The 22971-nt window shown below is 33.8% G+C and overlaps 1 protein-coding gene across 1 annotated transcript in view; it reads right to left on the reverse strand.

Moving 5' to 3' along the window:
- Window positions 1–2495: 2495 nt before the first annotated feature.
- LOC111052172 (facilitated trehalose transporter Tret1) overlaps window positions 2496–22971 on the reverse strand; it is a 31236-nt gene continuing 10760 nt past the window's right edge. Inside the window, exons 2-9 of the mRNA XM_039424110.1 lie at window positions 14903–15023; window positions 13753–13894; window positions 12488–12667; window positions 10314–10519; window positions 7832–8365; window positions 6857–7134; window positions 5616–5972; window positions 2496–3670 (exon numbers count right to left, since the gene is read on the reverse strand). Of these exons, the coding sequence (XP_039280044.1) occupies window positions 5735–5972; window positions 6857–7134; window positions 7832–8365; window positions 10314–10519; window positions 12488–12667; window positions 13753–13894; window positions 14903–15023 (1699 nt within the window). The 3' untranslated portion in view covers window positions 2496–3670; window positions 5616–5734. The remainder of the gene's footprint in view (window positions 3671–5615; window positions 5973–6856; window positions 7135–7831; window positions 8366–10313; window positions 10520–12487; window positions 12668–13752; window positions 13895–14902; window positions 15024–22971) is intronic.

A 22971-nucleotide genomic window follows, 5' to 3' on the forward strand; every position in this document is an offset into this window, starting at 1 on the left:
TCCTTGTTTTCGGATATTTTCGAAAACGGGACTTACGCTTTTAAGAATTTGGGGTCGCTGAATCCAAATCCGAAATCAGAATCTCTCTATCTTCATTTTCAAGAAAGATAGTTTTTGAGAAAAAGTGGTGACCGGAGAGACGTAGAATTACCATGTGAAAGCGGCGATTTGTCCGCTAGTATCTCAATCCAAGCCGGTTTTTGCTTGCCTCGAGGGGAAAAGACGTGACAAAAGGAGGTTCCTGGCTCAGGGTCACCATGTGAAAGACACGATTTGACTAAATGTACTTCGACAAGAAACGTGATCACTGTTCAGTGTTCAAGTTGCACGTCTCCTATCATGTGAAAGTAGCCTTACTAGTGCTTGTTAGTATTCATTTGTAATCTGTAGTGTCATTTGTCATTGTATGTTCAACTATGGCTTTTTCAACACCTTGAACGTGTGTTTATTATTGAAGTTATTTCGCATATAAATCTAACGAACGAGTGAAAGACGAATTCAGGTAGAAATTTCCCAATTCTGCAGTACCTAACGCCACAATAACACGTCTGATCGATAAATTTCGTGAGACTGGAGGTGTACAGGATCGGAAAAGCACAGGTCGACCGTCAGTGTTAACAGAACAAGTTCTGGACAATGTGAAACAACGTTTGACTACCTCACCCACGAAATCACTTGGAAAGTTATCTGTACAGGCTGGATTGTCACTATCTTCCACTTTCAGGTCTATTAAAAAATTGAATCTGCGTCCTTACCGCATCGGAGTCGTTCATGAACTGAAGGATGTTGACCTTGGGAAACGTATACAGTATTGTCGTTGGATACGTTCTCTTGTTGATGACAACGGTATTGAAATATTGGATCGTGTTTATTTCAGTGACGAAGCGTGGTTCCACTTAGATGGTTACGTCAACAGCCAAAACTGCCGAATATGGAGCACTGAAAATCCTCACGCATTTCAAGAACGACCATTACATGCACGTAAAATTGGTGTTTGGTGTGCGATCTCCCGGCGTCGTATTGTAGGGCCTTTATTTTTTGACAAATCTGTAGATGGTGTTGTGTATCGCAACCTTATTGAACAGTTTATAGCGTTGTTAGAATTAGACGATCGAGATTGTTGGTTTCAGCAGGATAATGCAACATGCCATACTTCTGCTGAAATTATGAATAACGGTATGTTACAAGAATTGTTTGACCATCGTGTGATATCAAAAGGATTGTGGCCACCAAGATCCCCAGATCTTACTCCAGTTGACTTTTTTTCTTTGGGGAATTTAAAAAGTAAGGCTTTTAATAACAATCCTCATACACTCGACGAATTGAAGGCTAATATTGAAAGTGAGATTAAAATCATTTCTGAGCAAACACTACGAAAAGTGGCTGCAAATGTTATGAAACGTGTTCGAACCTGCATTACTAGTGGAGGAAGCCATTTTGAACATTTATTGTGAAGTTTTAAAGGTAATTTGAATATAATAAAGGTAATAATTTCATACGGCATAACTCATAATTACTTTAATAACTTAATGTAATAAATTGACATTCTCAAACTTGCATGATTGCGTCCTTTTTGAAACTGCCGTTATAATAGGGCTTTTATTGGAATAAATTTCCAAAACGTCTTATTCATTTGAAATTCATTGGATGGAATCATTCAAATTTCATTCGTGAACATTGGTACCTACTTATAATAAAATCAACATTGATGACTGCAGCAATATGCCGGTAGGCCTATACAGAGTGTGCCCCAAAATTAATGTGCCAAAATTTCGGGAATAGGTTCTATGGGTCAAAATAAAGAGAAAATGTAGGATAATTGTTTTCCTAAAACGTTTCCTTTACGAGATATTCGCCATTTTGTATTTTTTACAAAATTATTTTTATCTTCAAAGTTTTCCAATCGATCGCTATAAAAATCGGTTGGTATGTTCAAATAAGAGAGATGAGCTGTAGAAAAAATATTCAATTTTGTCCAATTCGAAAATTCAAAATGGCGGCCATTTTAAACTTTCAATCCAAAATTGCGGGAGAACGGTGAAAGAGAAATTTACCAAGTACAAATAGTTTTAGGAAATTTTATTTACAATCAGTCAACACCAAAAAAATGAGAATCAGACAAAGCATAACAGAGTCACAATGAAATGTGTGTTATGAGGCAGCAAAAGATGAGTACATTACAGTAAGCTATTGGAAAAAAATATTTAGAAAAATTTGAATTCTATCACTAGACGGCTTTTCGAAAGTTACAACAAATGTTCCACATGTCCTCCATCCATTTCTATGACACTATCCATCCTCTTTTTCATCGACTCCCTCATTCTTTCAAAAACCGCAGACTTTATTCTTCATTTCCTCTTTGTTTTTTGACTCAAAGAACCTATTCCCGAAGTTTGGCACTTTAATTTTGGGACACACCCTGTATATTATTTGCTAGAGGAGCTGATATTAATTATGAGTATTTAAGGTATATTATATTGGAAAAATGCTCACAATTCAATACATGAAGTTTTTAATGCAATATAGATAAAATTTACATTCATAACAGTATAATAAGAAACTTCAATTACTCTATAAAAAATATAGTTTATTTTTAGTAAATATCACAGAAAGTTTTGTGAATTGCTGTACATCAATTTAAACTGAAAGCATAAGGTTGAATCTATTTCTGGATCTGAATCTTCCATTTTGAATTTGTTAACACCACACAGCATATTCCCACCTCCAGTCATAGTTTTCAAAAGCAATTTATTAAATACATCATTTCAAATTTATCACAGTTCATTCTAAAATTATAAATCGTTCAACGGGTAAAGTATATATCAAACCTGTATTAGAAAATTCTTATCTACAATGTGATTTTCTGCAATAATTATCCTAAAAGGCACTCAGGATTTATACATGGATATTTCTTGAATATGATGAAACTTCAAGGGATGACTCTATTGCTCATTGGAATGGTAGATGAGGGTTGAGTAAACCTAGAGGACCGAAAGTAAGTTATTCAAGCTTTCTCCTTCAAAGATGGAATTTATTTCATTTTTGGTAATTTATTTGAATTAACAATTATAAAAATATGCTATAATTTTAAGAAGGATGAATTGAATAACTTGGCAAATCATTCGAAATAAATATTTAAGGAATGCTTTTTGTCTCCGTTTATTTTATGAAAAGCTCTCCTGTTTGATTATATATGAAAATGAGTCATGTTACTTTGAAAATTGACAGCCGTACTTATTATTACAATTTATAAATTTCTGATTCATTGTTACTCTACATAAAATAGTCTTCAGCACCATGATAGCAATCGTCATGGCTCAAGGAATATAATAAATTAAAAAAAGATGAATAGTGACAATAATCAAAATTAGTCACCCTTTCATAACATTCACGGAAAAATAATTTCCGAACTACTTTATTTTAAAACTGGTAAAAAATGTATTATAAGGTCTTGAACGTCTAATTTGAACACTCAACCTCAAAAACTGAAAAATTCATGATCTACAATTTACTTAGAGTAGAGTATTAAAATTCTTCAAGAATTATTCACAAATTAAATACAAGAAATAAATTATGAAAAGAAACACAATTTCATGATAATTATGTACGGTACTGATTCTTACATTTTTTAACAAAATGTCTTGGTTAGCTCACATACTTTATTATATATATATATAGATATCTGTACATGATACAGAATCCAACAAGACTGCTGGTTGCGTAGAGGCAGGTGACTCCTGATAATGACAGAAGCTCTTCCAGGCCGAGGAAAGTTTTGGTTGCTAGGAAACTCAGCACATAGGATAGAGCTGCTGCTAGACCGGTCATCAGGCTTCGACCTCTGCAACAAACGATCATGTGAACAAATTTAATTCCAGTCTATCACAATTTTACTAGAGTTAATTGTGAAAGAGAAATATAGACAATAAAAGCGCAGGTCATTTTTATAGAATTGAGGGTATGCCAACATAAGTAAAACGAAAACGAAAAGTGTTCTCCAATGTATTCATATGAGAAATAGCATGGCAATAAGGCTCTGCGGTGTCGTCCAATGTGCGACGGCGAATGAGCGACGATAGGAAAAGTAGGTACGGTACCGGTAGTCCAATGTGCGATGGTGGACCAATTTTTTGTTTAGAATAACAATAAGGATATGCAGACGCTATGAATGAGAGGACTTATAAGCTTCATCAATCGTATTATCTAAGGACACGCTAGTAAAATCAGTTACATCAGGGACAGTAACGATTATTCCTCCAATATTCCTTGATCAATCTTATCTCAGTCTATCTATTAGGAAGGCAATTGAACTTCAAGAGAAAATGCATAAGTTCAATGCATTATGAAATCATCAAAGCATGCGGTATCGACGTTTTTTCAGTTATTCATTGCATTTTTTTTATAGAATCTTCAAGGTTCAAGAACATTGTTCTTTGTTTTTCTCAACAATAGAACCTTCACCAAGCAGGGTTATCCTCCATTCGCACATTGGACAACCGTTCTTTTCCTACCGTCGCAAACCGGCACTGCAACTCAAGGCTTTCACAGACTGTAGCCGTCCAAAAAATGAACTAGCCAGGGCTCTCCTCTAATGTATTCACCTATAATAGAATACCAGGTCTGTGGTAACTTTAATCTTTTGTCATTAACTACATATAGGCCTAGATGTGAAGTACCTATCAAAGTTATTCATGTTGTTCAATTTTATGTGAAAATTCTTATCTACAATGTGATTTTCTGCAATAATTATCCTAAAAGGCACTCAGGATTTATACATGGATATTTCTTGAATATGATGAAACTTCAAGGGATGACTCTATTGCTCATTGGAATGGTAGATGAGGGTTGAGTAAACCTAGAGGACCGAAAGTAAGTTATTCAAGCTTTCTCCTTCAAAGATGGAATTTATTTCATTTTTGGTAATTTATTTGAATTAACAATTATAAAAATATGCTATAATTTTAAGAAGGATGAATTGAATAACTTGGCAAATCATTCGAAATAAATATTTAAGGAATGCTTTTTGTCTCCGTTTATTTTATGAAAAGCTCTCCTGTTTGATTATATATGAAAATGAGTCATGTTACTTTGAAAATTGACAGCCGTACTTATTATTACAATTTATAAATTTCTGATTCATTGTTACTCTACATAAAATAGTCTTCAGCACCATGATAGCAATCGTCATGGCTCAAGGAATATAATAAATTAAAAAAAGATGAATAGTGACAATAATCAAAATTAGTCACCCTTTCATAACATTCACGGAAAAATAATTTCCGAACTACTTTATTTTAAAACTGGTAAAAAATGTATTATAAGGTCTTGAACGTCTAATTTGAACACTCAACCTCAAAAACTGAAAAATTCATGATCTACAATTTACTTAGAGTAGAGTATTAAAATTCTTCAAGAATTATTCACAAATTAAATACAAGAAATAAATTATGAAAAGAAACACAATTTCATGATAATTATGTACGGTACTGATTCTTACATTTTTTAACAAAATGTCTTGGTTAGCTCACATACTTTATATATATATATATATATATATATATATATATATATATATATATATATATATATATATATATATATAACTATATAACTATATACATGATTTTATCCAAGTAATTACTGTGATGAATATTATAGTATTAAAATCTTCAGATTCATCTAAGGCCTCGAAGTAACAAACATTGTTCTGAACTTAGCCCATTGCTAAATGTGTTCAATTGGTTTGTTTACTCTTTTTACTGAAAGTCTTCTCAATTTCCTCCAAAGTTCTTCCTTCTGTTTCTGGTAGATATCTGTACATGATACAGAATCCAACAAGACTGCTGGTTGCGTAGAGGCAGGTGACTCCTGATAATGACAGAAGCTCTTCCAGGCCGAGGAAAGTTTTGGTTGCTAGGAAACTCAGCACATAGGATAGAGCTGCTGCTAGACCGGTCATCAGGCTTCGACCTCTGCAACAAACGATCATGTGAACAAATTTAATTCCAGTCTATCACAATTTTACTAGAGTTAATTGTGAAAGAGAAATATAGACAATAAAAGCGCAGGTCATTTTTATAGAATTGAGGGTATGCCAACATAAGTAAAACGAAAACGAAAAGTGTTCTCCAATGTATTCATATGAGAAATAGCATGGCAATAAGGCTCTGCGGTGTCGTCCAATGTGCGACGGCGAATGAGCGACGATAGGAAAAGTAGGTACGGTACCGGTAGTCCAATGTGCGATGGTGGACCAATTTTTTGTTTAGAATAACAATAAGGATATGCAGACGCTATGAATGAGAGGACTTATAAGCTTCATCAATCGTATTATCTAAGGACACGCTAGTAAAATCAGTTACATCAGGGACAGTAACGATTATTCCTCCAATATTCCTTGATCAATCTTATCTCAGTTTATCTATTAGGAAGGCAATTGAACTTCAAGAGAAAATGCATAAGTTCAATGCATTATGAAATCATCAAAGCATGCGCGGTATCGACGTTTTTTCAGTTATTCATTGCATTTTTTTTATAGAATCTTCAAGGTTCAAGAACATTGTTCTTTGTTTTTCTCAACAATAGAACCTTCACCAAGCAGGGTTATCCTCCATTCGCACATTGGACAACCGTTCTTTTCCTACCGTCGCAAACCGGCACTGCAACTCAAGGCTTTCACAGACTGTAGCCGTCCAAAAAATGAACTAGCCAGGGCTCTCCTCTAATGTATTCACCTATAATAGAATACCAGGTCTGTGGTAACTTTAATCTTTTGTCATTAACTACATATAGGCCTAGATGTGAAGTACCTATCAAAGTTATTCATGTTGTTCAATTTTATGTGAAAATTCTGTACCTGTAGGGGAAAATTTCGCTAACAAGCATCCAGGGCACGGTTGAGACTCCAAAGCTGAAGAAAAACTGAAGAATAAAGTAGATGACGAACGGAAACCAGCTGATATCAGGCAAGTGGCCGTCCTTGCCACTGTCGTGCAGTTTGGCGAAGAGGCTGACGCCGAACATCATGATTGAACAGGAGGCCAGAGACAGGAGAGCCAGTCGCCGCTTGCCCAGCCACTTCACAAACACCATGCACAGCACTGTGGCCGTGAACGTGTTCACCGACATTATCACCTAAAACAATTTGCAACAATTCCATAAAAATAAATCCCGATGACTACAAAATACGAGTTTATTGACAATGTTGATATAACAACACACCTAATAGCTCGCAAATTTTCTTCCTTATTACAGAGCCTATCAGAAGAATATTTTTAAATTTATAATAACAATGATAAGCCTCTTCACCGAACAGTAATAATACGTAGAAAAAGAGCCTCTTTTGCTTAGTTCGATTGGCCCCTATCTAGTACGGTAGTATACCAAATAGGCAATTTGAAAATACTATCCTACAGTAGGCTGTCAAAAAAAGCTGAGAGACTGACACTATTTTCAGTTAAAGGTCACTTTAAATTTTTTGACCCATTTTTTTCAAAATGCTATCCTATATATAAAACTGAAACATAGATAAAAACTAGTAACTATAAAACTCAAATTTGGTTCGAAACGCATGTAAATTGGTCTCGCAAAACATTCACAGTGGCTGTCACTATTTTTGTAAAAATCTTTCAATCAGTTCGGAAACGAGTGATGAGAAAGTCAATAATTTAATAGACATACAGTTAGTCAAGTTCAATAATGACTTGAAATGAAAGCCAGCAGGAAGTAATTGAAGGTTCAGGTAGTGTACAGTGTATAGGTGCAGAGGCGAGGTGTAAACATAAAAAATGTTGAAATGAATGAATTTATATTATTACAAATAAATACTCACTGTAGCTCGGTAGGGGTCCAGTGGAAATCCCAAGTCAGTAAAAACCTTTATCTGGTAGGGCCTCATTGCAGCCACTCCAGCAAAATTCGTGAAAAAGAAGAAGCCCACAACAAGAGCCAAAGGCCTTATCATTTCTGGTCGCATCATGTCCTTCACAAACTCCTCGAAAGTAGCTTTATCACCCACATGCACTTCCGTCTTCTCATTCTGGCATTTCTCGTTACTTTTGATCTCAACTTTCACATTCTCTTTGCACTCTCCATTCGCTTTTTTCTCTTGTGTTTCGTTTGTCTCCTTCTGCTCACTTGGTTTATTTGTTTCAGAGGAAGGCTTCTCATCATCCAGATTGACTTCGTTGTTGTAGGCACTTTCTGATTTAGGTCTTGAGTATTTGGAATCCTTGCTGTACTTGACCATTTCTTGGAACTCGCTCTGGACGGCGTCTGGTTTGACCCAGCCTCGCAGCCAGCAGAGTGACTTTTCTGCTTCTGCAAGCCTGCCATGTGATAGTAGCCAGTAAGGAGTTTCAGGTACCTGCAACAATATAGAAAAAAATAAAATTTGTCTGAATTTGCATAAATATTAGTCCACATTACAAAATCAAGTCCATTTGCACAGAAATGGATTGGTGAATAGTCCAATATGTTTTCAATTTGTGGACTAGACATTTTAATTTTATTTGAAAACATAGAGGCTCTCGCAATTTATTGCAAGAGGTAGAAACATTTATGAATGTAAGTCAGAATGAATAAATTGTGCTTCAAGAATCGATTGAAGCATAAGAAAAAAATCAGAGGGTCTACATTCACTCGAATAGATCAAGTTAGAAATTTAAAAATAATATAGTGGTTATACCTATACTTATGCTTATACTATAAATACTTATAGACTTGTTTGTTTGAAACTGCATGAAACCACCTAAGAGACTACACCTTCATAAGCTATTCAGAAGTCTTATTAATTTGAGAAGTACTTATTCCATCATGAATAAGAATTTTGATTTTAAAAAAGAATTTCTGTGGAACAACTGACTATTAGATACCCCCACACAAGTTGTTTTACACGGGAACGCGCCAACTAAGCTCCCCGACAGTAAAGCTCCTTTTAAACCCACTTTTGAGGGGATTTACTGACGGCGTCAACTGAGCTCCTGAGAGAGGAGCTTTACTGACGGGGAGCTTGGTTGTCGTCAGCATCCGAGGAGCTTAGTTGTCGTCTACGGTCCCGACAACTAGTCCCCTCTGAACCAGTAGGGGATTTACTGTCGGGGAGACTAGTTGACGCTAGCGTGCAAGAAGCTTGCTTGTCATCACCGAACCCAACAACCAAGCTCCTCGCGCGCTCTGAGTGCCGGAGTTTTCGCGAGTAAACTGACATGTATATTTCATGCACTTACACTATGGATTTCCTCAAATCACGCCTTGTTTTCCCAGTCATTCCTAGCTTTTTTAAGAGTTATATCACATTTTTCAAGAACCAATAGTTCCAATTCTATGCTTCTCTGGTGTGTGCATATCACCTACTAGTTTTATAAGAAAGCTCCTCAATTATTATTAGTAATTTATATTAATTCCAATAACAAAACCCCCTATTTACAAAATAGAGAAAGGACTCTCACATACATCCTATATATAATATATACTGTACCTAGTTGAATATAAGAATATTAAATTTGTAAATATAAAAATTATGTGTATAAAATATTCTGTATCTTACATAAATCACAATACGGCACTGTATAACAAGTTTATTTTTTATTTGAGCATTTCTATTATGAATATGGTTTAACTCCTGATGATGATAGAGATCTTAAAGAAGACACCATTTTGTTGAGTATTCATATTGAATAATTTTATTTAAGAACATTTTTGAGAGTTAATTGAAAAATAAATACCAATGTCGAAATCACTTGCATTATTATTTTTCTACATTGTAGCATAATCAATAGTGAGTTTCCAAGTATGAACCAGCGATACTCTCTCCTGAGACGATTATGATTTGAAGTGACTCCTATTTTCCTACTATTGATATGAATTCAAGAATACAATATTTACCGGTATTCATTCTGTCATATACTATTGATTACTCTTGTGTTCTGCAAGAAGTAATGCAGTAGTCACATTAACTAGTCTATAAGTTTCGAGCTACATTTTATTGAAATGAATTGAAAATTGTCTTAGAAACTCTGTTGATGTTAAGACACTTTGTTTCTAAGTAAGCTTAAATAATATGTAAAAGAGTTTATAGATATAGGCTATAAATAAGTGTGGTAGTTTTAGAATGTCGAAGTTTTAAAGTGAGGCTGATAATGAAGTTTCACCTAAGGAGTGAAATTCATTCCACATTTCGCAACCAAATAAGTAAGTGTATTCAAATATTTACTACCTGCCTTTATTGTGTCTTCGCTACAACAGAGTTATTACCGTATAAAATGTTTCGTCACGGAAGTAACTGTAGTGTCAATGATGTCGGTGTTTCTTACTTGAGTAATGGCTAAGAATGTGACGAAAGGTATGGCTGCGCTGATGGCAGCAGTTGTTTGCCAATCTGTGATGTTTCCCAAAGCATAAATGAAGACCAGGCCGAAACTGAAGAACAAGTTCGAATACGAAATGAGGACTCCTCTCAGCCTTGGCTCACAAATTTCTCCAACGTACGTGATGATTGGAGCTTCCATGAATCCAACACCTACAGAAAAAAATAAACAGATGAGTGATTTATATGGTTTTAAAAGTAGTTACACTGATTGATTGTGAGTGGAAATGTGAATGATGCTTGATAGACAACATTATTATTCAGACAGGTTATGCTGGCTGATTATTGGATAGCATAGAAGTAGTATGATTTATAACTTATTACGATCAACAATATCATTGGGGTTTCTTCATAGAGGAAACGGTCAGGAGTCACAAGCTGACAGGTCCCTTAATCAAAAATTCCACTCTACATTCCCAGGCAACGAGCGAAGAGTCCAGGGATGACATATGCCTTAGAAATATGCTATAGTTTCTATGGATGCTTGACATGTTGGTACAGTAAGAATATTCAGAAAAAATCACACCGGGATTGTTAGATGACGATCTGAATTGACAGTGACGCTTTCAATAATAAAACGTTTTCGGAGAGGGCCAATAATAAAGTTTTGACTGATGCCTCCCCAAACAGTTAATTATTTGCCATTGCTACAAAAACAGCAATTACAAACAAAAAACCCAATCTTTAACTACGAAGGTTCCCTCCACGGCAGAAATGACAAGGCACTCTGTCATCAACTTCTTACATGTAATGTCTGCAGTGTTTTGAAAAAACGGACCCTATTTTTAGTAAATACCTAAATAAATCTTTTCTACAATATTTTCCTCTCTCATTATTGAAATGGCATCATTTGAGGAACACACACTAAGATAAGAAAAAAATTAGTTTCGTTCAAAACTGAAGTAGGCTATCCTATAACAGCTACTCCAAATTCTCCATACTTAATTGCCCAAATCTGTCGTATAAGATTGGATCGAAGAACAATATTAGAATGCAAATGCTACGAGCCGAACTTCAAACCCTTGAAACTTGAAAACCACCACTTTTCAAACAACTGAGATATCATAAAAATTCCTTAGGAAGCTGTATATTCCAAATATTATTAATTTCAATCCTTGCAGTAGTTTCACAAAAATTTTAATCATTGACTGAATGAAAACTCATGCTCTCCTCTTTCTATAATTTACACCAGTGCATTTCAGTTCACGAAACTCTCAATGCTTTTTGGATTTTTATTATTTGGAAATGTTTTATTGGAGTTCTATTTCATATTTCATACTGATGGAGAGAATATTTTTAATCGTTCAACCACCCATATTGTACCTCTTTTGATAAAACAATAAAGAACATCCATAGTCATTAAGGCTGTGCAAAGGCTAAAAATAAACTTTTTACTAGTGATATTTTTCGATTTGTATGTCATCAAGCTATCAAAATGGAAAAGTTTTCCAGGAAAACACTTTTTTTCTATGATTACTTTTTGAGATATGAGCGCCTAAAGTTCAAAGTTTTGGGACAGAACATTTCAAATTCGGTAAGAGATGAATCCATGAGATTTATAGGATAAATTCTTCATGGTATTGTTGATTAGATAGAACAATTTTTATTTGAAAATATCAATTTTCCAAAAAGTTATTCAATTTACCAGAAATGACCAAAAATAACTCAACTAAAAGTTATTTTTAGTCATTTTTAGTAAATTGAATAACTTTTTCAAAAAAATGTTTCATTCAATCAACAATACCATGAGATTCATCATTTAAATTCACAATACATTTAGATGTATCCTCCAAATCTCATGATTACTGAATTTGAAATGTTCTGTCCCAAAAATTTAAAGATTAGGCGCTCATATCTCAAAAAGTAATGATCGGAAAAAATGTATTCCTGAGAAAACTTTTTCATTTTTATAGCTTGATGACATACAAATCGAAAAACTTTGAAAAATATCACCAATAGAAAGTTTATTTTCAGCCTTTGCACAGCCTTAATGTATTCATATTTTAAAATATAGGTACATTTCACAAACAAGCTGCGTGTTACCGGTACATAATTTCCGTAGTATTTTGTTTATGTTTGAAAATAACAAATTCAATGTGGATTAATTCATGTTTCACTTACCAAGGCCCATGATTATGCTGGCGATAAAAATTGTCCTAGTAGTTTGAGCAAAATAGTACATGAGCCATCCTACAAAATGAGGAATGTTTACAACCATCAACGAATATTTCCTTCCTAAGGGCTCCAGAACAATACCGGATGCTATGCTGCCAAGAGGCTGACAAATGAAAGCAATACTTCCTGCAAATAGAATATAAAAAAGGTTGCTAAAAACTCATGGAAATCGATAACTGGCAAAAACTAATGAGTAGGCTAAACAATGGTTGACTATTTTCTTTGTACATGTATAAAATATTTTATTGTAGTAACCTGCCATTAAAATATTGAACAAAAAACATTGAAAACTTTAATTTTATGTGTTACAAATTTTGTATGCCTAATGTTCATGAAAAAATTAAAAATATCAATATTGGAAACAATGTTACCAGAAGAGAAATGGATTTTTGAAAACAGAAAATTCATAATAGATCCTAAATTTATCGTAATAACAGCTAGAGTAGGCCTAAATTGAGTTGAGGTATTAACGAAGTAGTGTGCGAGACTCAAAATGCAGGTAGGCCTTTACTATAATGAAAAGTGACTTGAACTCTTGTAAAATTGTAATTGATGAAAATAAAATAAAACTGTCTCTCAATTCTATAAATAATATGAATTGAAAATAGGAGAATCAAGCCACCCACATCATGCAGTGTATGCACATCAAAAGTTATCACTAAATTTTCAACCACAATAAAAATATATAGAATACCGTAAGGATAATTTATTAGTATTCATGCCTTCCAATCGAGAAGATAAGGAAAGTGCTAGACCATTTAGTAAGTAATAAAACGTGACAAAATCGTATTTTAAGCTGAAAATGAAGAATGAATAACGTTATGGATGTTAACGATCCGTTATTCCTCATAAGCAAAGATTCATGCAGTTTATGTTCGATATAACTATAACGTCATTTTATGAATGACTCAGAAATAGAAAATTTCGAAATGAGTAAAAAATTGAAAATTAAAAATTGCTATTGATTGATTTTCACTTATTCATAAGTAAGTGGAATTATTTTTACTACAGCTTCTACAATTTACAAGCTACATTTCAATTTTGTGGAAAACACATTTTATCAAACATTGTATTAGTTCTGAACCGTAATTTGACTAGGATATTGTATGGATAATGTGTATAAGTAATTTGAATGGAATCTTTTCTTGTCAAAAATGGTGATGGAGAGTTGATAGAAAATGTCTCGTATAGAATATAATAGTCAAACATACCAAACCAAGAAGCTTCGGTCACGGAGAATTTCATTCCATGATCTGAGTGGTTGTTGAGAAGAGCTGGTATCACTATTGTAGGAAAAGCTATTGTCATGCCTAGATCTAATAGTATCATGTTTTTGGCTGTGCTTGCGAGTATCTGGAAGAATAGAGAAATATTTCAATTTTTTCACTCATATTATTCAATTATCAAATAATTTCATTATTATCAATAAATTATTTCTCCACTTGGAAGCTTATTTAATTCGATTGTAAATAATATAATCTATCTGTAAAAGCAGATAGCCTATAGCCGATATGATCTGTGTCATAAATACCTAAGTGCCGGTTGCACAAAAGCCGTTTAAATTTTGATCGTGATTAATTCCACGAGAACCAATCAGAGAAGCCGTCTTATAAAAAAGGCCTTCAGAGAATCAGAATTCTCTGATTGGTTCTCGTGGATTTAATCACGGTTAAAATTTACACGGCTTTTGTGCAACCGGGCCTGGAGATCACTCACATAGTGTCAAAAAACACTTGAACACTTTCATCTAGATTGAACATTTCAAGTTATTTTCATTATGAGTTGAAAATAATTATTAGAGTACCTAAGTTACTGCATATACTCAAAATCTATAATATGACGAAGGAAAGATTCGTCTTATACATGAGGAAATACACGAATGACGCATCATCTTAATTTTATTAAGGAATACCGTAACCGTTTAGCTTACATGAATGGATAGTTCAGTTCAGATGCATCTGTGTAGGCCTATTTATTCTTAATTGTCAATACAGTTATTTCATTCATTTAAAAATGAGATTAAATCCAATCTGCGAAAAATTGTCTAGTAAACTTAATAATTTCTATACATCATAATCATTCCATGATTGAATTTAAACAAATCCATGAATTATTTATAAGATAATAATTGTAATACGTTCCTCGTATGATTCTGTGACTCTCTGATTCTGTGATTGAAATCTCTAGATTAAAGTAATTGACGCTCTTTATTTATGTAGCTATTTGAAAATTCCATTATAATGTTAAATGTATTGAATGGTTAAATCTGGTGTATACTGTTTGTTTTATAAGCAATCTTAAATTAATATGACGCGATATTAATCAATATGAAATCCATGGTAAGACGTTTTTTATCCTTACCTGTGGTAGAGCAACCCTGAACCTACTAATCTGTTTTGTTTGTTCTTGTTTTTCGACTTTCTCGATAGATTTTGTTGGAACATTATTGCTTTTCTCTTCTTGCGTTGGCCCATTTGTATTCCTGAAAAATCAAATTTCATTTTTTTTAACTAAACTTTTCTCGTGAATTGTTTCGATATATGTAGGCTATAAATATTTGAAACCTTTCGTCATAGTAAAGTTTGAAGTCATTTGAAGAATATTAATGCTCCCCAATTCCGGATTGAACTTCTATATTGCTTCACACCTTAACAACAGTTTATAGAGAACAAGAAGTTTGTTGTAAGGATATTACGATCAATTTTAATGTTTCTTATGTGGCGATAATATAAAAAAACAGGTTATGATAATCATAAAGATTTTGGTCAGTGAATTCTTTCATCAAACAAATCCATCGGCCTTGGCCACTGCTTTGAGGAAAGTGGCATTGGAAACATCCATACTGTACTCAACTCTGCTTCATCTTCAAAAATAAAGGCGTTTTATGACTGCAAAGTTTACTGTGTGAAAATTCACATGCTTGGAAACAAAGGCAGAATCTCGAACGTACAATAAGGTAGATTTTGAGCTCTAATCACTTCCATGCTATTCATGCATGAATAATTGAATCAGTGCTGGTTGGAAAACGTTAGTCTATGCTGCAGTAATTTTGTACGGTATTGTTTTTCACTTGACGCTGAAATTCCTTTACTGAAAAACAAATTTAAGGTTGTGATAATAATCATATAGTTGATTAACAGCCTCGTATAAATAAATACGAGTAGACTAGAGACCCCCTGGGTTGAAGAACTCGCTCATGAACTGTTGATCTGAGATCCGCAACTTGTAATTATACTAAGTTAGTGACAGTTATTATGGAAACAGCTAAATATATTTTTTACAAGTATGATATTACAGTAGTAGGTTCCATGGGAATCCTATTCCAATTGAAAAAAAACTTTATGTCGCTTCAAAACTTTTGTCCACCATCTTGGATTCGTCATATGGATTCAACTTCATTTCGAATCCAGCTTCATTTTGAATCCAACTTCATTTTTTCATATGGGGAGGTGGTCATGTGATACATGATTTCGATACAGAATTTCAAAGAAAAATCCCGCACATCGATATCTCAAACTGTTTCAATGATCTCAACATTTGAAGGTACTAATAAATGTATTTTTTTCGTTTGGGCTACTCTAGATTTCTATTTTTATTTATACTAATAAATTATACAAAAATGAAATGAATGAGTACCGGTACGGTACCTATACATTGAACAATCAAGTGTTAGTGAACACCAATAGTAGCTTCTACTCACATTTTAACACTTTGAACAAGAAGATTTGTCACAGCAACTGCTGTTACAAGTAGTATTAATTACGTGTATGCTACAGACAGGCCGACAGACGTTAATGGAAGCGAGATACATGATTAATGTTGTGCATTATACAGCTGAAATCATGTGTCGGCGCATAAAGTCTATCTGTCTGACAGTCTGTGTGACAACTGCCCAATAATAGCATCAGCTTCTTTAAATGAATGGAAAAATATTACAGAAATAGCATGCAAATAATTCCAGCTAACTGATCAATGATGAATCAAAACAATTTTTTTCTTGTGCACTTTCAATATTATTTTTGTATCCTGAAAAAGGACGAAAGAGTGAGTCAATTTTGTCGTCCAACGAACTTGACCTGTAAAAAGGTTCGAAGAATTCGTGTTCAAAATCTGAAACTGATTGATCAATTCTCCCTAAAGTTCTTGTCGAACATGCAAACAGACAGAAAACGACTTTGGGCTTTAGTCAAAAGTGAGAACTTCGTTAACGCTCGTTCAATTTTATCGTAGAAAAAATATAAATACAGTATATCCTCTTTGATTATATGATAATAGAAAGCAATGAATTATCTTGATAACATATGATAACAATAATATAAAACTTTTATTTGTTTCATAAATAATCAGTATCATATTATATAATAGTATGAATTGATAGTCTAAATAAATAAAAGCGAAATGGCACTGATTCATTCACTCACTCATTCATTTATAATCAGCAGACCTAAAAATCTACTGGGCCAAAAACGTTCAAATTTGGCAGGTTTGTTCAGGTGGCCATCTAGAGGCGCACTAAGAACGAATTTAAAAAACTTCCAAATATACGCCCAAAATCTGCGTTTTCCTGCGTTTTCTTGGCTTTTCAAGAACTAATTAGCAAAAAAATGTTCAAATTTGGTACACAGGCTCAGCTGAGGTATGAGAATGTTTTTGAGACAACGCCCACGATAAGCGGCTTTCCTGTGTTTTCTAGGCCTTGGCAAAAACTATTAACATATCTTGTTCCAATTTTATACAGAAGTTCAGTAAGGGTCTAGAAATGTTGTCTTGAGCTTGAGAGGACATCAGAATTACCCAAACATACGCCCAAAAAAGGCAGGTTTTCCTAGCGTTACCTTGAGTTTCTACTGCGTTTTTCACATTTTTCAAGAATTGAGAGAACTTTTTTCAAATTTGGAACAGAAGTTAAGCTAGGGTAGCTCTCCAATTCATTCTCATTTCACTTTTTGACGGAAGGAAGCAAATTCAAATGAAAAATGCAGACGAGGGAAGCTCACCTGCTGATCCTTTTTCTGGAAGACCTAGCCGGTTGTCCAGAGGGGGTGGAGGCCCCTGGCTAGACGGATAAGGCGAGCGAAGCGAGCCTGCCGGCTAGTAATCAAATAAATAATCAAGTAGTAGCGTACCACTGATACAAGGATGCATATTGTATTCTATATGAAATTTGGGAAGCGGTTGTATCTGTGGTCACGCTGATGAGCTATCGCTCAGAGTTAATTACTGCATCTGCTTGTATCAACGAGTAGGCCTTAACACTCCTGAAGAGCGAAATCCGCTAAATATCAGTTATGAGCTGAAAAAAAGCTTACCCGCCGTCCGAAACCCACCTAAAGCTGTGTGTGCGCTCAGCAAAAAAAATAAATAGATTCTATATCTGATACAATCGGACACGGATTGTCCGATTCGTACTTCTTTTCAGAGATAAAACCAATCCTAGGTCTATAAGGTAGTTATTTGGCTTCAAACGTAAGGCAAAGTTAAATATTAGAGTACCGCGGTACTTTTTTGGTATTAGCTTTTAAAATTAATTAGGAGACATCCAGTTCAAAGTTGCAAGCAAATGCCAGTGGCTGAAACAGTTTGCTAATCGCAAATTCTGCAAGCTTATAAAGCTTTCCCTCCTATCACAATAAGAACAATAGCCAATTACACAAAAGACCACCTGAAGAGAACATTGTTCGGAGAGTCACACATATAAAGAGTGCCAAAATGAAAGTTCAATTTGTAATCTCCGATCTCCCATTCTATACATAATTCCAGGCAGACTATCCTAGTTCTAGTCTGTGATGCTAGAACAATGCTGATAATTATTACTATCATCAAGAATAGTACTGTTGTAACTTATATTAAAGGGGACCAAACACTGTGTGAGATCCAAAATTCTTATCCTACTTGATAGTATATTGTGACTTCGATAAGTTACATAAACTAAATATGTTTGAGCAATGTAATTGTTTAAGTAATGTTTACTAACATAATAAAAGAAGTGTTAGAAAATATTGTTACTATCATTCATAAAAATAATATATGGTACTGCAATAAAATTCAGTTTGAGTTTTATCGACGCCCATATTTAGTTAAAAATGTACAACGTAGCCTACTACTAATCCCAAACTTTTGGTGCCAAATTACTCGGGATAAAAGTTTGAATTAATGAATCATACAGGTTTTTATGCTGTAGGCTCATTCAAGTAGACAGATTCTACCGATGGATTATTTTTGCTGCTATCTACTGAGTTAGAATTTTCATTCATTTCTCATCCGAGTCAAGGATTTTCATTTGCGACTGAGACCTTGAAAGTGCTCTGTTGTTTAAGAATACTGAACTCAGGCTCTCTCCGGTGCATCAAAAGAAGAGACACAAAATCATCATCAGCCTACTTGCATTCGCGGATAGAAGAATATTTGCTAGATTATTGTACCTCTAAATTGCCCCTATTTTTATAATAACCATGATTGTCATGGAATTCATGTGATAATAATATCTGATATAGTGATATTATCTCTGCTGCAAAAAAAATGTAAAGAAAATACATTCATGCAGAAATTACTTTTTCAATGCATAGGCTAGGTACTATAACATTAAGATGGGCATACCATTCAATGTATGAGTTATTTAATTCCTATCGAGGATAAATAATACTGTACTATGGACAAACATATCTCTCAAACATAAGATTGAACGACACACTGCTGAATTCATTTCATGAAATCTATCAATAATAATTAAAGGTAGGTAACAGTTTTATTCTAACACTGACAATTATTCAACTGACATTGCTCTCCAGCACTATACCTATTAATTGAATACAAAATACCCTGACAAATATAATATTAATAATAGTTGTTAATGAGTATGGTTCATTGGTAGCCAAGGCCAGCATCAATACAGTAGGACTAGTAATTTAGCAAAGTAGTTTTGAAAGAAAGATATGACATAAATGATGAAGGCTCGTGAATTGATTGCTTCCACGCGAAACATTAGCAGAAATATTTAAACCAGTCAGGATGAAAGAGAAAATAAGGAAAGAGATTTATTAAAAATATGGAAAACCGGTTAAGTTCAAACTAGATTACCCGCTCTGAAACGGCTCATTATTAGGCTACATATTAAGTAAAAGTTATAACGCTCGCGAACCTATCTGAAGCTTCCAATTAATATTGGCTTCTCAAAAGGAAAAACATTCAAGTATAGATTACTTCATGCTTTTTATTATGAATTCCAAAACAATGCCTGATTCTATACAAATCTCCAATTCCAAGAAAAGTACGTAGGCTCTACTACACCACACAGCTGCTTATTTCGACACGGTCAATTCGGCCAATATTCTAATTTCGTTTTTCCCCAACGATGAAGGTCGTAGAGTTGGAGAGGTGATACGAAGAGAAGAACGATGTCTCGAGTGTTTTCTTTCTTTCTTCAGCACTTCATCATTCAGTTTCCTCCTTTCGCTCGTGCATTAGTTCGGGATCCAATATAATGCCTATCATTCACTGTTCTGCGAATCCTCCAAGCTTATACTTTCACAAGCATGTCAAGGATCCTTGATTGCTGATAGCTCGTTGTACATCGACAAAGAACCTTCAATAAACTTGAAAATTGTTCAGTACATCAGTATCTTCATTGCAACGATTATTTTAACGCCAACCTGCTCCTCAATCTCTGGTTTCATCGAACATGTTTTTTTGCTCATTTCTTGCTTTGTTTTGAATCCCCGAAATTCAATAAAATTCCTTCTATAAACCATCATAATATACCCTAATCTTCAAATTATTTACAGACAGGGGTTCAACAAAAATGTATATAGTGACAGAGAATTTAATGAGAGCAAAAGAAAACAGCGTATGAAATAAAGTATGAATCTTCATATTCTGTATTGTAGTTCAATATAAATAGAAAGGAAAATAAAAATCAAAATTTATATTACAAGTAGCCCTATACAGAAAAGAGATAAATAAGATGTCGTTCAAGACTTTGCCGAAATATAGTGTGGCATATGCATAGCCCGCATGCAAATTGCTGAGGCTGATTCAAACCTTAGGCCGTTTACGGGCGATGTAGCACGTGTATAAGCAAGCTATGAAGTTCACACCGAAAGATTTTTTTCATTTTTTCCCAAGGAACCTAGAATGTACTCTAGGTACATTGATTTTTTTTGTATTTGAGCTGTGGTTTAGTGTCATTATATTTGGATAGCCCAAAGAGCATGCGCTCTCCGAGATTCGGAGTGACGGCTACCATAGAAATCATAGAGATTGGAAACCATAGCATTAGCGATGTATATTAGCATTAGCAATGCTATATAGCATGTTTGAAATGGACAGATTGATTAACATTGGGAGATATGTTTTCCAAAAGACGTCGCTCAAACTACTTCTTATGGTCATAGAGAAAAGATAGCGTATCAGTTTGTTGTCTCTGGTATGGCAGTCTGAAACGGTCTGCGAGTTCGTTACCAATATATTATATTATAATATAGTACATATTATTCACTTTCAAAGTTTGTAGGCATTTTTTGGACTCCTTTGTATTACTTTTTCATTAGTTCTGATCTTTTGAACCAGTTCTCTTCCACTCACATATTAACTATTTATCTCTCCTCATATGTGCATTATTCTCATAAGTATAACTCATACTACATTATATTTTTCAAATTTATTTATATTTTTCTAATTCTAGATTGTGGCTGACTGGAATAAGATTTGGACGTATTTAAAATGACTCTTTTCACTCGTCCTACATGTTACCCCTTTAGGACTAAATTAATTAAGAGCTTGTCTATGTAAATATGACGTACCAGTAACCTATTATAATTTATTAAATACTAGAAGATGTATTACTGAGAGTTTAGCATCCTAAAAGTAATTTCTATACAATGAGGGAATAATAGTGAATAAAACTTTCTAATTATCCAAATATTCCCCCCCAATACCAAAACTATTGGACAATGAAAAATAAAATAAAATTGAAGAATTTAACAAGAAGGTTTAATTATAATCTCATGGGATATAATTATTTATATATTTCTATGATTTTTGTAATTTTGTGATTGTAAATTTCTATGAATAATAACACATGTCATCATTACGATGAAATATTTTCTTCCGATTCTAAACAAAAACCTTCCCTTTCTCCCCAAAACCATCCCACATGTTATCTATAATTATCTAGTTTTTATCAACTAACCATCAAATTGGAAAAACATGATGATATAGATTCAAAAAGCAAATGAAAAACAGAGTTTATTGCCTGTGCGGATTGTTGATTTCCGTTGACCTGATTTTTATAGCAACTGAATCCAAGTGAAATTGTTCCCAAAAGGATGTCGGTCATTAGCCTATACACTTTACATATACTGAACCCAAACATGTATATCCAGTGGTGGAATGTTATAATCTCTGTCAAGGCCTTTGCTGTAATTATAAATTAGCAGGTAACCCGTGCTCCGCAAGGGTCTAATTGAAAATTTGACAAACTGTAATCATGTCCTAATGAAATCTTGAAGAATTCAAAATAGGCCTATAACCATCCTCGGTAAGTTAAGAATCAATATGCAAAATTTCAAGTTTATCAGTCTAGTAGTTCGGATGTGGTGATGCGTCATTCGTGAATAATTACCTATTCCGTACGTATATAAGCCAGTTCTTTCCTTTATTATGAAGATTAAAATCTGATGTACATCTATACAAAAACTTCAAGTAATAATAGCCTTATCAAATTTTAACAATTGAAATGAATGTACATAATAAAAAATAAATCTAAAAACCTTATAGAAGTACAAGCGTACAGTATTAGCATTTTCGGTTTTCATTGATGGCTGAGATTCAATCAGTTACGTAGCTCGTATTTCGATTATATTGAAAAACGAGACCATCAGAAAAAATTATTGGTTCATGGGTTCTGAATTCATTTTTGTGAGTTCTTTTTATAGAAGATTTTTCATTCAATTTTATGTTTCACAATAATTTTCTATAAACTATAATAATTGTAATTCTTATCAAATAATATCGAACTATGCTCAAATTAATTCGATTTAAATCTCTAATAATGTATAGGTATTACAATTTTATCAATAGAATAGTTAACTGGAATTTTCTTTTGAAAACATACTGATATGGGTACTTGTACCGGTACGGTACAAAACTGATCTTATTACTGACATCAGCCTTGATATTAACTGTGTTGACCTTGGTGTATATTTTTGAGCTTCACAGACGCGTATCCGTCTACTAATAATGCGAATTCAAATAAAAGAAACGCAACACAGATCTGCGTTAGCGCGTGATTACCGCATCTCGCCTAAAAAGGAATAAAAACTCTATAAATGAAAGTAGCCTACCGTATTCTATAACATGAAGGAAATAATACTAGAAATAATATTTAATCTCTATGGTTATGCTATTATTTTGGTTAATCACCAGAAGTCGAG

The sequence above is a fragment of the Nilaparvata lugens genome, chromosome 3 (genome assembly GCF_014356525.2).
Source record: "Nilaparvata lugens isolate BPH chromosome 3, ASM1435652v1, whole genome shotgun sequence".
In the NCBI taxonomy this organism is placed as follows: Eukaryota; Metazoa; Arthropoda; class Insecta; order Hemiptera; family Delphacidae; genus Nilaparvata; species Nilaparvata lugens.